Source organism: Setaria viridis, chromosome 6, assembly GCF_005286985.2.
Source record: "Setaria viridis chromosome 6, Setaria_viridis_v4.0, whole genome shotgun sequence".
Classification (NCBI taxonomy): domain Eukaryota; kingdom Viridiplantae; phylum Streptophyta; class Magnoliopsida; order Poales; family Poaceae; genus Setaria; species Setaria viridis.
The window spans coordinates 1,085,425-1,100,894 of record NC_048268.2 but is presented as its reverse complement, the minus strand read 5'-3'; the positions used below and the strand labels follow the sequence as shown (position 1 = coordinate 1,100,894).

The window sequence follows — 15,470 nt, the reverse complement described above, 5'->3', positions numbered from 1 at the left end:
AACTGGGCTGTAAGAACGCTGATTGGGCTGCTTGCAAGCGACGGCCCCAAATGAGCCAGCCTGCGGACATCGCTATATGCATGCAGCCTATATGCAGGCCTAGGTGCGCTATTGAATTGGGTGGGGTTGAGCCACGAATTTTTTATTCGCGCGAGAATGCATGGATGGGCTGTTTGGGCTAGTTCTTATTGCCCAGAAGCAGCAGCACCAGGGCTGCCTCGATTCTTTCCAGCCCAGGCCCAGCACATGGCATGGCAGTTCTTTTTTCCGTGTTTTATTTCCTTCCTTCCTGCTTATATGTTTCTTTTTTTCCCCTGTGTTATTTTCTAATGCTCATTTGCTTCCAGCCGGCGACAATAGCCTAGTTTTGCAATTTTTTCATCGAACTATATATTTTTACAAAAATACTAAAATAAAAAATATAAAAATAAAAAAGTTCGGGCTGTAGGCTTGCTGGGGCTGACTGGCCCAAGTAATCCATTAGGCCCAGGTGGTCCTGAAGAAGAACCAGCCCAAACTTTGAAAGGAAACCAGTACGAAGAAGAGGCCCCTTGAACAGAATCCCTTGGAATCCGTCTTCCATCTTGCTGCGGTGCGCACGCGCTATCTCCATGTGCGCATAATTTCATATAGTTTCCACTTATTGACAAGGACAATCAGGCCACGTTGACATCGGAGCAGCAGCATCCATGGCGCGGTTGGTAGCCAGGTAGGTAAGTAGTGGCTGACTAGTGAGGTCAACGCGACGCGCTGCCAACCTGAGCTTCCATGAAGCTAATAAGCAAACATCGGCCAGCCTATGCCTGAAGTTCCAAGCATCATGGATCCTAACATGCCATGCCTATCTCTCAAACATTCTCAGGAACATGCCCTGCTCCCTGACAGAGCTTCTCCATGTGATCGCCATTCTTCTTCAGTCCGAGCTTCCACACAGGGCACTATAAGTGTGGAACCCATCTCGAAGATATGCAACATCAAGAACAAAGGATAGATCAAAGGTTGAGTATTAGTTCATCTCTGTCACCATCTCCTTCTTGCCATTCCATGCCGCTGACGGCGTCGTTGCTGCTGCTGCTAATGGCAATGGCGGCTCGGCCGGGAGTGGCAAAGTTACTGTACGATCAGATCGAGGTCACCTGGGGCGGTGACCACAGCTTCTACTACATGGAGCAGCCGGGAGTGGACGTCCTCGCGCTCTGCCTCGAGGAGACCAACGGCGGCTCCGGGTTCGCCTCCAAGGATGCCTACCTCTTCGGCCGCTTCGACATCGACATCATGCTCGTCGCCAACAACTCCGCCGGCACCGTCGCCACCTTCTACGTAAGTTACCTAACTCCGTCTCCGTCCCACGCCGTCGCCACGGCCCACAGCATATGGTGATATGGATCTGCTTGGCCGTTCGGGCGCGGTCACCGCCGCCGGTCAGTGTATGATCGTGATACGGTTGGTCTCTCTGATGTGATATATGCAGCTGTTGCCGGACGAAGTGCCGTGGCAGTACCACGACGAGATCGACCTGGAGTTCCTGGGCAACGCCACCGGCGAGCCGTACACGCTCCATACCAACATCTTCGTCGACGGCGCCGGCGGCCGCGAGCAGCAGTTCCGCCTCTGGTTCGACCCCACCACCGACTTCCACACCTACTCCATCGAGTGGAACCCCAAGCACATCATGTGAGCACCTTGAACTGCAGTTCTATGGGCCGTCATTTCGTCAACTTCAACAAGGAAAGGTCAATAATCTCACATTGTTCCTGCTCGATCGTTTGCAGAATCCTCGTCGACGGCACGCCGGTGCGCGCGTACAAGAACCACGGCGTGCCGTTCCCGACGTGGCAGCGCATGCGGCTGCACGGCACGCTGTGGAACGCCGACGAGTGGGCGACGCAGGGCGGCCGCGTCAAGACGGACTGGACGCGGGCGCCCTTCTACGCCTACTACCGGAACCTCCGCGTGACGCCGTGCGTGCCGTCGCCCGGCGTGGCGTGGTGCGGCGACGAGCCGCCGGAGTCGGCGTGGTTCGAGCGGCGGCTGGACAAGGCGGCGCTCAAGGAGGCGCAGGAGAAGCACATGATCTACGACTACTGCGTGGATGAGAAGCGGTTCAAGGAAAAGGGGCTCCCCAAGGAATGCACCACGGAGTAATCAGAGTCTGTTCGTTCACGCGCGTCCGAAGTGTAGCCCTTTTCTTCGTTTAGTTTTTGACAGAAATTTGCCTCCCTTGCTTGGGTTGTACTCCTCTCCGTTTCAAATTATAGGTCATTTTGACTTTTCTACATTTATATTCATAGGCATATACTATATTAAAAAACTAAAATGACCTACAAATTGGAACAGGTGAATTGGAACAGGGTGAGTAACTTAGAATTCAGAGGAATGCATAAATTTTTAGGAGGTTGCTGGTGATAGAGAAGTGGAACGCCAGGCCCAGGCAGGAGTCTTCCTTCTCTTATGATTGGGCTGGGCGACATATGACTGGCAGGCAATGTGCTGGGCCAGCGCTTTGAATGCACGGCCCCGTCCGTCTAACTGCCCTTCCAGAAAAAAAAAAGGAGGAGATTCGCATGTATGCTTAGCAGGCCTCTTTGAATTGAAGGCTGGTGCAGAGAGAGAAGGGGAACGCCAGGCCCACCAGGGTGTGTCTTCCTTCCCTTACCAGTTGGGCTGGGCCGCATGATTGTCTGCTAATGGACTTTTTTTTTTGATAAAGGATCTGCTAATGAATTGAATGGTCGCTTCCGCAGCCCATACTGATAGGAATGAGCTATTGAGCTGGGCCAAGGATGTTGCCAAAAAAGCTTGTGCCAGTCTCTTGGCCCCCCCCCCCCCCCCCCCCCCCCCCCCCCCCCCCCCCCCCCCCCTCTTTTTCTTTTTTTAGGCATTCCGAAGTTACACGAGCTTGTTTCTGCCATCAAATGTTTGCTTGCATTACGAGGAAGAGCCAGGCAGCCAAGGCGTGTGTTTGAAACTTCGTATCCGAATAATTGAGGTAGGCACTAGGCAGTGTAAAATTTCTATCCGAATGAGAGAAACTATGTATGGTGTCTGACCAAAGGATACCGCAGCTGACAGCAAAACAAAAACTAGAAGTTACCACGTGCAACGTGCAAGCATCAAGTTCTAATGTTAAGGGTATGTGTTGCCTCATCCATACATAGTCTATAGCGTAGCATGTACCGTAGAGTCTATAGCAATGCGAGAGTGGTTGAGACTAGAGACTTGAAAGGACTTGAGCTTCTGTCAACTCCTGAAGGCGCTCCTGTTGGTCCTTGATGCTGGTCATGGCTCCAACAAGACTAACTTCGTCATCCCGCCGCATCTTGGACTCCCTCTCAAGGTCCTTCTCTACCTTCTCCAAGCGGGCCTTGAGCTGGTCGTTTTCTTCTGCAAGACGACTATGGGCATTCCTCCAGTCAGTTACTTGATTCCTCAGTATGACCTCCTGACCCTTGAGCTCTACAAAGGACAAGAACAAATTGTCAGAGACAACACCAACTGCAACAAGGCGAGCAACAGATCATGGATATGACTTCTCACCTTCAAGCTTCTGATTCAATGACTTGTTGCGCGCCACCACACGATTTTTCTCGAACTCAGCCTCTCGTTGTTCGACCTGGAATGACGCAACTGCACTGTCATACTTTGCCAAGAACTCGGTAGTGCGACGACGCTCCTCGAGGATTTCTTTCTCCAACAGCGCTACACGGCGCGCAGCTTCACTCCGCTCCTGCATAACCTGGAGATTTCGGCAGGACTTCTCATGCAAGCCCTGCACATCAAGCAATTAGTACTCGCCACAAGTGTTAGTAGCGCTGATCGACAGGAAAGAGTACTCAAGATGCACCTAGGAACTCACCTGGGTATAAGCAACCAACAGTTGATTCAAGTCCATGAAGTCCGAGATTGCCGGTAGCTCTTCCGGGGGGCTTTCGAAAGTCTCAATCTTCTTTGACACCCCTGGAACCTCAGGCGTCAGACTTGATTTCCCGCCAGGCACCAAGACTAACTCCTGGATGAACGAGGCCTCTGCCCTAGACAAATCTCTGGTTGCTTCCTGATCAGGCCCAGAGGATTGCGCAGTCTCCTCCTCAGACGACTTCATGCCCGGCACGTCTACAGCAACAGTACCCTCGGTACTCGCCGCTGGAGAAGCTTCAATGGGTACAGTCACGGGAGGCAGACTGCTAACAAGAACTTCGTCAATACAAATAGGAAACAATAATTGTCAGCTACAACACATGCTGATGATTTCAATAATTTTTTCAGCAGAGATAATCTGTACAAATTGAAATTTAGGCTTCCCATAGTCTTAGATTCACCCATTGCTGAAGTTATTTTGACAGTATCCATGGTTACCAGGAATTATAAAAGATTCTCAGGTGTCTCGGACATCGTACAGGAAAAATAACTTAGCATATGGTCGATTTTGGAATCAACGTGACAAGCAACAGTTAGGCAACAGATTAAGCTGTGAAACATTTATATTAACCTCAGGCAGACTACCATTGCCTAATTTCCCAAGACCGTCAAGTTGCTGACACTACCGGAAACAGGAAGTTTGCCGAGTGCCTCAGGCACTCGGCGAAGGCCAAAAACACTCGGTAAAGAGTTTGCCGAGTGTAACACTCGGCGAACCGCACTCGGTGAACTTTCCCTCAGCAAACGGTGGAGTTGCCGAGTGTCGAACGTCGGGCACTCGGCAAATGCTTTGCCGAGTGTCAAAAAGCACTCGGCAAACATTTTCGGAAAAAAATAAAAAAAATAGAAACACCGGCCGCCGCCGGCCATGGCCACCACGCTGCCACAAGCCGCCACGCCCGCTGCCGCCCGCCACCACGCCGCCTCGCACGCTGCCGGATCCGCGCCAGATCCGGAGGGGAGAGAGCTGGGGCCACCGGATCCGCGCTGGAGGGGAAGAAGGGGGCGCGGATCCGGCCGGAGGGGAGGGAGCCGGGGAAGGAGAGGCTAGATCCGGCTGGAAGGGAGGGAGCCAAGGAAGGACAGCGCGGATCCGGCCGGAGGGGAGGGAGTCGGGGAAGGAGAGGGAGGGCGGCGGCGGGGGACGCCGGGCGGCGGTGGCAGGGAGAGAGGAAGGTGGGGGGCGGGTGGGGGTGGCGGAGGAATGAAGACGAGGGGGCCGGGTGCGGTGCCGGGGACTATAAGTCCTGCGCGGTTGGGGAAAAAAATCACCGAGTGTCCTAGTTGTAGAACTCGGTGAAGGGTTGTTTGCCGAGTGTTTAACATAGGACACTCGGCAAAGCTCTTTTAAAAAAAATTAAAAATTATCCAACAGTTTTAAAAAAATAGTAAAAAATTCACATGAAATAATATATATTCTCTATTGACTATAAAAAAGTTTTGTAGTCAAATCAAAACTCGATCGTCATTTTGACTCCAAATCTTATACAATCCTTCTCAGCGTTACTATTCTTCTTCTGAAATGCTTCGGTTTGTAAACATCGTACGTGACGAAATGTGCAAAATATTCTCAATTTTTTTCCACAGCCTCCACGTATGACATCATCACATCATGACAAATCTCATAATTTTCAGACTTTGCTTGTTTTTTTATAATTTAAAAATACTACTACCACACGTTCGTGGTTGTGTTTCCTGAACAAGATTTTCGAAATTTCTTTTCATTTCACGGGTCAGGTCTCAAATTGGGCCGAATAACATGAATATCATTTTTCTACTCATTTTATTCTATAACTTGAATCACTTGCGGTTCAAATTTGGCTTATACCAAAAATTTTCTTGAAATACAATTAATTAAATAAATATAGCAAACAAATTTAAAAATATACTAAACTTTAACATTGAGTACCATAAAGTATATGGGAAGTAGAAAAAATTTTAAGGTGGAAAGAGGAAAAAAATTATTATTTTGCCAAGTGTCAAAAAAAACACTCGGCAAACCCCACTCTTTGTCGAGTGTTTTTTTTTGACACTTGGCAAACCCACTCTTTGCTGAGTGTTTTTTGCCGAGTGTTCTCAGCCCGGCACTTGGCAAAAAGCTTGTTTGCCGAGTGTTCGAAAAAAAAACACTCGGCAAAAAAAAACACTCGGCAAATTTAAGGTTTCCGGTAGTGTGAGGTTACTACTGGCAGAATGAAACATGATATAGAAGGAAGGCATTTGGATATAATTAAGTTTAATTGATTTCCACAATTCCAGCCAGTTTGTTTAGAAGACCTAGGGGTTCTTCGATATGATGCTGATTCGCTGGGTGCCACCTACTTCTAAGGATCCATGTTGTTGGTAACTGAACAAAACCTTTCAATAATTTGATACGTAGAATCAAAATAGTGAAGAAAACAGAGCACAACGCTGGCACGCTATTATGCACTTTCAGATTGAAGAACCCACAAAGAACAATTATGTGTTGGGCTCAAACCAAGAGATCAGTTCGTCACCTTTGTGTTATACTCTATCATTCTCTACTATAGGCAAGGGTGGATCGACTGGTCCCGGAGCTAATCGCAATTTAATCGTTGCCTAGTCACGATTAGCATCTAGTTGGTACCCTAGCGACTAGACTCAGCATAAAGATTTGAAAACATTGATCCATATTACTCCCAGCAACCAGCACATCCTGTTGATTCCTCAAAGGTTTCAAGAATAACATGGCAGAAACCTTAACTGCTGAAAAAAAGAGAGCAAAAGGCTGCATGAAAAAAAATTGTGCTCAAGTAAAAGTGGGAGGCAACGCTGAAGTTACCTGAGATCCAGGAACTTGGGGAATTCGGATGGAATAAAGTGTGCACATAATTCTTTCTTTGCCTTGACGATGTCAGCATCAGCAGGATCATCCTCCCCTTCGAGGTATGTAATGACTGAGCCCATCACTTGCATGTTACTCAAGTCGATGGAAACTAATGAGAATCTGCCACCATCCCAGTCAAGCAATGAAAGGTGCGCAACATTGGCCTTATCCAAGAATGTATTTACCTCTTGGTACTTATCTTCGTCTTTCTCATTCGCATGCTACTTCCTCGATGTAGGCACATGCAGAGACAAGTGAATACATTTACCTCTTGGTACTTATCTTCATCTTTCTCATTCGCATGCTACTTCCTCGATGTAGGCACAGGCAGAGACAAGTGACATCGGGAATGAGTTCCAGTGGTGCCTGGAGAATAAATATGATTGTTTTTTTAATCATTTCATTTGGAGCATATATTTATCTCCATCAACTGCATGGTATGACTTGAATTTTACATATTCTGAAAAATGGTGCAGCAAATGACCATGGTGCTGCCAGAGTTGCCATGAGCTACAGCAATGAAACAGAGCAAGCATCTGGACTTCCGGAGGTAGAGAACTCATGCAGATTGCTTTGGTGGCATCATATTGTTCTGTCAAACACTCAGTTTACTGAAAATCTTTCACCAATTGGTGGCACTGCTTCTGCTACCGTGTGCCATCGGCAGAGAGAATGAATAAAACCTTGTTTGCAATGTTGTATTTCGTGCAACTATTCACTTCTGCCAGGTCATGAGCTACATGATAATACAGCTCTCACGTCCTTTTGAGCTCATATCCCATCTCGTAGACCAATTTTGCATGTAGGGGCGTGACAACCTGGTAATCATTAGGTATGAAATATCACAAAAATCTGAATGAACACAAGTGTCCATTCCACGCGCACCTGTCTGTATTTTACAATTTGATTGATGGCATTAGATCCCTGTAAAAATAACACAATAGTCCCTCAAATTGACCTGTGTTTTTAGTGAGGAGTTTCATTGTGCAAAGGTAAGCTACCATGAAACATGATTGCAGGATTTTTAACTCGCATGGCATTTAGAAGACGTTAGCAAGGCATGGACACATCATCTAGCATTATCATATAGTTCAACGGATGAGCCTGGTAAAGGTGTTTTTCCTGGCTATTTATAGTACACAAGTGCAGGGAACACACAAAGGCTGAGCACTAAACTCAGAATTGAAGTAGCCAATCAACAAAGTCGGCAGTAGAATCCAGCACAACGTCATCTAAGAACCGGAAAATGAAGAAGCAACACACATGACGACGGTGGCCAGCCGATATGGTGACAGGACTTATGGATGGTTCTCTCTCTCCCTGCAATACAGTAGCAAGAACTTCATCAATACAAATAGGAAACAATAATTGTCAGCTACAGCACATGCTGATGATTTCAACAATTTTTCAGCAGAGATAATCTGTACAAATTGAAATTTAGGCTTCCCATAGTCTTAGATTCACCCATTGCTGAAGTTATTTTGACAGTATCCATGGTTACCAAGAATTATAAAAGATTCTCAGGTGTCTCGGACATCATACAGAAAAAATAACTTAGCATATGGTCGATTTTGGAATCAACGTGACAAGCAACAGTTAGGCAACAGATTAAGCTGTGAAACATTTATATTAACCTCGGGCAGACTACCATTGCCTAATTTCCCAAGACCGTCAAGTTGCTGAGGTTACTACTGGCTGAATGAAACATGATATACAAGGAAGGCACTATGGATATAATTAAGTTCAATTGATTTCCACAATTCCAGCCAGTTTGTTTAGAAGACCTAGGGGTTCTTCGATATGATGCTGATTCGCTGGGTGCCACCTACTTCTAAGGATCCATGTTGTTGGTAACCGAACAAAACCTTTCAATAATTTGACATGTAGAATCAAAATAGTGAAGGAAACAGAGCACAACGCTGGCACGCTATTATGCACTTTCAGATTGAAGAACCCACAAAGAACAATTATGTGTTGGCTCAAACCAAGAGATCAGTTCGTCACCTTTGTGTTATACTCTATCATTCTCTACTATAGGCAAGGGTGGATCGACTGGTCTCAGAGCTAATCGCAATTTAATCGTTGCCTAGTCACGATTAGCCATCTAGTTGGTGCCCCAGCGACTAGACTCAACATAAAGATTTGAAAACATTGATCCATATTACTCCCAGCAACCAGCACATTCTGTTGATTCCTCAAAGGTTTCAAGAATAACATGGCAGAAACCTTAACTGCTGAAAAAAAGAGAGCAAAAGGCTGCATGAAAAAAAATTGTGCTCAAGTAAAAGTGGGAGGCAACGCTGAAGTTACCTGAGACCCAGGAACTTGGGGAATTCGGATGGAATAAAGTGTGCACATAATTCTTTCTTTGCCTTGACGATGTCAGCATCAGCAGGATCATCCTCCCCTTCGAGGTATGTAATGACTGAGCCCATCACTTGCATGTTACTCAAGTCGATGGAAACTAATGAGAATCTGCCACCATCCCAGTCAAGCAATGAAAGGTGCGCAACATTGGCCTTATCCATACTCAGCAATGGGAGCATCACAATGTCATGAGGGAGACTCTCCATGGTGTTTGCATGCCATAGTTCATCTGAAGTGACAACAGCATCCTCATTCCACTCCCACGGCATGGTGCAATTCCCTGTCATCTTCAATGTCCGGGAGGTGAGGGTGAAACCAGTGTTGGGCATCCTCGGGCCATAACATTTTCCATCATGACGGGCAACATCAACAAATACCAACCGATGGCCACCTTCAGTGACACACAAGCCACGGTACATCCCCTTGAGTGCATCGGCATCAGTCCCAGTCCCTCGGAAAGAAGTATCCAGAGGCAAGCGGATGTAGGAGACCTTGGGTCTGTCTTCAAAGACGCCGTCGCAGAAAAGGATGCCTCTACAGTAGTTAACCCAGCACAAGGCATTCTTGAAGGGAACTACACCATCCACTTCCCAGTTCAGAAAATCATAGTATAAATCATCGTATTGGTACTGTAGCGGAACGACCTTGGTCTCCCATTTGGCATCATCACTGCAGGACAATGACGAGCGTAGCACGCATAGCTCAGCTTGCATAGCTGATTTTTTTATGCGAGACCCTGATTTTTTTTTGCGAGACCTGATGGTCAGATGCGCCACGGCAAACTCGTCTTCGCCATGGCACAACAGACCAACAGCCAGCACCGGAAACGCGCGAGTATCTTGCATCTCAAAATAAACGTTGTACTCGGTGCAGGGGGGCAGCAGTCTGAGCAGGGGTGTCTGCTGTGAGGAGGGATCAGCTATGTAGATGAAGTAATCATGCACTACCTCCCCGAAAGGCTCGGATTCGTCGACGAGGGAGTCGAGCCTGAAGAGGACGAGGTTGCGGTTGGCCGCCATGACCAGGCCCTGGCCCCCCTTCTTGGGCCCTTCCGGCCACGAGAGGTAGAGGCGCGAGGGGGTGGGAGGCTCGGCGAGGATGAAGGAGACGTCGAATTGAGTGCCGGCGGAGGTGGTGCCGGAAGCGAAGGTCCTCCTGTCCTCGCGGAAGGAGGCGGGGTCGTCCCTCCGGAAGGCCCAGCGCTCCAGCATCACCCAGTTGGGTACAGCGGAGTCGCCGGCAGCGGCGGCGGCGGCGGCGGCCATGGATCTAACGGATCGGTAGACGCGGCGGCCGGATTGGGGATGGCTAGGGTTGGGGTATGCCTCGATTTGGAGACGAGGACGACGAGAGGAGTTGGCTATTGATTCGATCTATCCTCTTCAATCTCTTGTCTCCTGCGTCTGGGCCTGGCCGGGTGGGTCTTCTTGTCCTGACGTGTCTGTATCGGCCCACATGGGATCAGCCCAGCACGTAGAAAGATTAGCCCGTCGGTTTTGAACGACCCATATGTTTTCAAGATTTGCGTTCTTCTGTTTAACATTTCATTGTGGGCCGATATGATTCTTTTTTTATCTTTTATCTGTTTCGGCCCACCTTTTAATCGATGTGTGGCGCTCTCTGTTTTTTTAAGCTCTCAGGTTCACTCGTGGCTACGAGATCCATATCTCCTTCACAACCCAACCCTATATTTATTTAGCTCAAAATCATATATTACTTTTAGCCCGTGCCCATTTACTATATATAGTTTTAGTTTGGTTAATTCGTATAGTATCTCTACTTGTTAATTTATATATATGTTACTTGGGCCAAGTTGAGTCGGGCTTTAAGCCCATGTTGTAGGCGTCCCTCTCCTGGTCGTCCCCAACCCTAGCTTGCCCCTTTTTCATATAAACTTAGTAGCCTCCCCCACCTAAGAGACTCGGGTTTTGTTTAGTTCTAGTTCTCCTTTGAGAAACTGAGATTAATATATTGTAACTGTGGCGACAAGCCCTTTCACTGTGATTCAAGGCTCCTGTTCTCGATCTCCTCGATAGTGTCGATTGGTCCTTTTGAATCGAGGGCTTGAACCTTTTACTTAGATCTATTATATACATCTGCAATCTTAGATTGCGTGTTTATACTTTTTTCTTATGTTTTTCGATTCGCTTGCAGGGAAAAACTTCTTGGCGAGGTCAATCGAGTTGTGTTTGGTTGATAACCAACGGAGCAACAGTGTAGCGGTTGCAGGGGTTCGAATCGTGTCTGATTAGAAGCTCGGATTATCAGCATCGAGTTCTCCACCAATCGAATTATCCATACCTATCGGAAGATCGGGCTATTTCTGTGCTTCCAAATTTCCTGAGCAACAAAGAATAATGAGACTACTCAAGTGTTTTTGTATGCTAGACTGAGCTAGTTATCGTAATATCTTTCGTACTTTTAGCTTGATCTTGAGGCTCCTACCCATGTCGCTTGTATCATCTGCTTTAGCATGTCAGGATAGTGTGGATACCTCAGATGTTTTATAAGGTTTATTCAGACGAGAAACATGAGCTGTGGAAAACTGTACTATTCCATGCTCCCGTCTTAATACTTCTCTTGAACTTGTTCATCAATTTGTACAACGACACAAGTTTAGTCATTTCATCAAACTATAACGTACATCTTATCAGACATCTTTCATGCTAACTTCCTCAATTTGGCTGATTGAATAGGAAGGCATGTTCCCATTTTGTTGAACTGTGGAAGCAGAAGCATGAAACTGGACAATGGATTGAAGTTGAACCTGAAGCAATGTCTACACGCTCTGAATTTCCTCCATTTAATGCATCTGGCATTGTGTTCATGGGTGACAATATGAAGGCGGGCGAGTCAGGTGGCCACGATGGCCCATTCATTGCTGTTACCACGGCCCACGGGCGTGCTGAAACCTGGGGTATTGACCAAAATGTGCCCAAACCCAAACAATCTTGTTTCTGAGATTATTGTATTCTAGCGCATCAAAGGCAAATCTTGTGTGGAACTACTTTCCTTTTTGAAATAATGAAATGATTGAAGTTTCAATGTGTAAAGTATGGTTCCTTTGAGCGAGATAATTTCAATGCTGGTGCCAGCATGCTTTCTTCACTGGGTGATACAGTTTGTGCAGCAGTTTCTGCTTCCACCTGGGTTGAACCACATGGAAGATGTACAGTCGTATCCGCATTAGCTTGGTCTTCTCCTAAGGTTAAATTTAAAAAAGGAAGTGCATACTACAGGTAAATTCTTTATTCCTAACTTGGTGACAATCATGACAAAACCAAATTGGGATTGAGACAACTCAAGTCAGTTGTTAAAAAAAATACTTCTTGATTCCTTTAGTAGAAACCTTGAAGAGTTGTTGGACAATGCATGTTAACGTTTTCCTTCATCTGCATATAACCAATGTCTCATAACTATATGCTAACCTGTTTGACTGATTACTCTCTTCAATGAGCTGTACTTCCTAGTTGCTGGAGGAACTGTTTGGATTGGTACTAATCTCTGCATGTATTGTTACTCTTTTTCCTTTCTCCAATTTTCTACTCTCAGTCGTATTTAGCCTGCAAGTAACACAAAGAGCTTGATGATTTTGGATATATACATTACTGGAATTCAGCAATTAACTTAGCATTTTCTAAGAGATTATCCTGCGTTTAGCTTCCATTTGAGTGTTCTCTTCTGGGAAGCAGTATAAAATAAATAGGCAATATGCACATTAAGTTTTCTTCTTCTGTCCTTCAATGATCCATATTCACTATAAATTCTTTATGGAGTACTGCTTTGACCATGTTACTATGAAAGCATTGCTTGAAAAATTTGTGATGTGCATGTTGTTGATATGTAGATTCTATTTTTAATGATCAAATTATTTTGGAATAAAGTAAAGAGAAACATAATACTAGATTGATTCAAGAGCAGAATATCTCTAGATACAAATCCCAATGTTCTGATCTTCTGGGCTGTCAATTTATTGGTCTGATTACCTTCTCTCATAGAAGGTGACAATACAAAAATGATACTTTAATTTTTACAACTACTAATCTGATGATCATTTGCAACTTTCGGTATCTATATGTTGTATTGTTTTTACTCTGAGATAGTGAAACCTTTTTATTTCCGAACATGACAGATAGTGAATCTTTGGTGGTTGATGCTGATAACAAGTCAAATTCAAGTCTCCTTGAGGACAGTGATTCATCACTTCGTGATAGCAGTTGCAATTCTACAGCTCCCCTAATCGGTTTTGACCCACATGAGATCGATGACAAAGAAAACGTTGGGAAGTTTTTGTACCTGGAAGGAATAGAGTACTTCATGTGGTGCACTTACAATGTACATTGCTATGCCTCTTTTGCTCTTTTGGATCTGTTTCCTAAGATTGAATAAAGCATTCAACGTGATTTTGCAAGAGCTGTTTTGCGGGAAGATAACAGTAGAGTCAGATTTCTTGCTGATGGTACCTGGGGGATTCGTAAAGTAATTGGTGCTGTCGCCCGTGACCTTGGAGCACATGATCAATGGCATGAATTGAATGCTTACAACATCCATGACACAAGTTCGTGCTTCAGATTTACAGAGATTTTTCTGCAACAGGTGATATGTCATTTGGCAAGGATGTCTGGCCTGCAGTTTGTACTGCTACGGAATATATGGAACAATTTGATCATGATAGTGATGGTATGATTGAAAATGATGGATTTCCTGATCAAACTTATGATGCTTGGATAGTTCAAGGAGTAAGTGCGTACTGGTTGCCTTTGCCTTCGAACTGCACTGCAAGCTGCAGCCGCACTGGCCCGCAGCCTTGGACATGATGACTATGCTGAGAGGTGCATGGTAAGATTTGCAAAAGCTAAATCCGTATTTGAAGCCAGATTCTGGAATTGTTCATACTTCAATTATGACGGTGGAACAAGTTACAGTAGCCGTTCTATCCAGGCAGACCAGCTGGCTGGACAATGGTATACTGCATCATCCTCTATTTGATGAGGATAGGATAAAATGCACGCTTCAGAAAATATTTGACTATAATGTGATGAGGGTGAAAGGAGGACGTATGGGAGCCGTGAACGGTATGCATCCGAACGGGAAGGTAGATGAAACCTGTATGCAGTCAACGGAAATATGGACAGGAGTAACATATAGTTTAGCTGCAACGATGCTGCTTCATGGAATGGAGCATCAGGCCTTCACTGCTGCAGAAGGCATTTATATTTCAGGATGGTCTGAAGAGGGCTATGAGTATGCTTCTTGTTTTGTTTCGCTATATAGAAGTTCCAGTCCTAGCATCATTTTCCCGGTACATGATATGCATAGTAATGTGAGTAGTTCTCATATACTAGTTCGTCCTTTGAGATGACAATGGTTAAGTAATAGTATGAGATAAAGTCATAAAGGGTTTAGATATTACTGTGCATTTTCCTGCAGTATGCGAAGTTAATGCTGCTTAAGACTGCTAAGATTATTTATTGTTACTGGCAATGGATATAGTTCTTTTATGATCGCACTATCTTGGATTCAGCGCATTCATCGATTTGTTTCGTAACAGAAATGGAGTCACATTATTGGACCTATTTATGCTAATAATTAATAATCAATTTCCTTGACAAATTCAGGTACTGGTTTCAAACTCCAGAAGCATGGACAGTGGATGGCCACTATAGGTCATTGATATACATGCGCCCCCTTGCAATCTGGGCAATGCAGTGTGCCTTGTCCCCTCGAAAGGCGGCGAAGGTTAACACAATGGACAGGGCTCACATGTCTCCAGGCACGCTCCAGTTTCTCCAGGATAGTGTCAGGAAGATTACGCCCAAGAACGGTTGGTTGTTTCGGAAACACCGTATTTAACTGGAATTGTTGATATGATTTATAACTTTTATTCTACTTGTCCAATGTATGTTTCTCGAGCACCTGATGTACAAAAGGTAGAGTTTGGGTGGTGTGTAATAATCTTCTATTCTTTGAGCTTGCAGTCGTATGGTGTACCTCTTGACAGTGAGCTGAACTTTGTACATGGCTGTACAGAAAATATGTACGAGTAAAGATTATTGTGCATATAGTATCTTAAACGGAGTACTTATTTTCACGCGCTGGTCCTTGGTTTTATTTATCTATTTATCTCAAGAATGTATTTACCTCTTGGTACTTATCTTCGTCTTTCTCATTCGCATGCTACTTCCTCGATGTAGGCACATGCAGAGACAAGTGAATACATTTACCTCTTGGTACTTATCTTCATCTTTCTCATTCGCATGCTACTTCCTCGATGTAGGCACAGGCAGAGACAAGTGACATCGGGAATGAGTTCCAGTGGTGCCTGGAGAATAAATAT

The 15,470-nt window shown here is 45.4% G+C and overlaps 3 protein-coding genes and 1 pseudogene across 3 annotated transcripts; 2 read left to right on the top strand and 2 right to left on the bottom strand.

Moving 5' to 3' along the window:
* Positions 1-452: 452 nt before the first annotated feature.
* LOC117861493 (xyloglucan endotransglucosylase protein 7) lies at positions 453-2,348 on the top strand. The gene is made up of 3 exons (XM_034745059.2): positions 453-1,320; positions 1,472-1,674; positions 1,773-2,348. The coding sequence occupies exons 1-3, from the start codon at positions 967-969 to the stop codon at positions 2,143-2,145; spliced, it is 930 nt and encodes a 309-aa protein (XP_034600950.1). The 5' UTR covers positions 453-966; the 3' UTR covers positions 2,146-2,348.
* A 691-nt stretch (positions 2,349-3,039) lies between these two features.
* Positions 3,040-4,319, bottom strand: LOC117861570 (uncharacterized). The gene is made up of 3 exons (XM_034745140.2): positions 3,857-4,319; positions 3,538-3,769; positions 3,040-3,456 (listed from the first exon to the last, which is right to left on the bottom strand). The coding sequence occupies exons 1-3, from the start codon at positions 4,100-4,102 to the stop codon at positions 3,212-3,214; spliced, it is 723 nt and encodes a 240-aa protein (XP_034601031.1). The 5' UTR covers positions 4,103-4,319; the 3' UTR covers positions 3,040-3,211.
* Positions 4,320-7,816: 3,497 nt separating this feature from the next.
* LOC117860842 (uncharacterized) lies at positions 7,817-10,516 on the bottom strand. The gene is made up of 2 exons (XM_034744232.2): positions 9,077-10,516; positions 7,817-8,086 (listed from the first exon to the last, which is right to left on the bottom strand). Exons 1-2 carry the CDS (start codon positions 10,396-10,398, stop codon positions 8,065-8,067), a joined length of 1,344 nt encoding a protein of 447 aa, XP_034600123.1. The 5' UTR covers positions 10,399-10,516; the 3' UTR covers positions 7,817-8,064.
* Positions 10,517-13,250: 2,734 nt separating this feature from the next.
* Positions 13,251-14,755, top strand: LOC117860700 (uncharacterized; annotated as a pseudogene).
* The last annotated feature ends 715 nt before the right edge of the window (positions 14,756-15,470 follow it).

Excerpts from the sequence above, each read along its gene's own strand:
- LOC117861493 (XM_034745059.2), top strand. The coding sequence starts at position 967 with ATGCAACATCAAGAACAAAGGATAGATCAAAGGTTGAGTATTAGTTCA. Across the intron at positions 1,321-1,471 it reads GCACCGTCGCCACCTTCTAC|CTGTTGCCGGACGAAGTGCC; the intron begins GTAAGTTACCTA and ends TGATATATGCAG. Across the intron at positions 1,675-1,772 it reads TGGAACCCCAAGCACATCAT|AATCCTCGTCGACGGCACGC; the intron begins GTGAGCACCTTG and ends GATCGTTTGCAG.
- LOC117861570 (XM_034745140.2), bottom strand. The coding sequence starts at position 4,102 with ATGAAGTCGTCTGAGGAGGAGACTGCGCAATCCTCTGGGCCTGATCAG. Across the intron at positions 3,770-3,856 it reads TGTTGGTTGCTTATACCCAG|GGCTTGCATGAGAAGTCCTG; the intron begins GTGAGTTCCTAG and ends CTTGATGTGCAG. Across the intron at positions 3,457-3,537 it reads ATTGAATCAGAAGCTTGAAG|AGCTCAAGGGTCAGGAGGTC; the intron begins GTGAGAAGTCAT and ends TGTCCTTTGTAG.
- LOC117860842 (XM_034744232.2), bottom strand. The coding sequence starts at position 10,398 with ATGGCCGCCGCCGCCGCCGCCGCTGCCGGCGACTCCGCTGTACCCAAC. Across the intron at positions 8,087-9,076 it reads CCCAAGTTCCTGGGTCTCAG|GGAGAGAGAGAACCATCCAT; the intron begins GTAACTTCAGCG and ends ACTGTATTGCAG.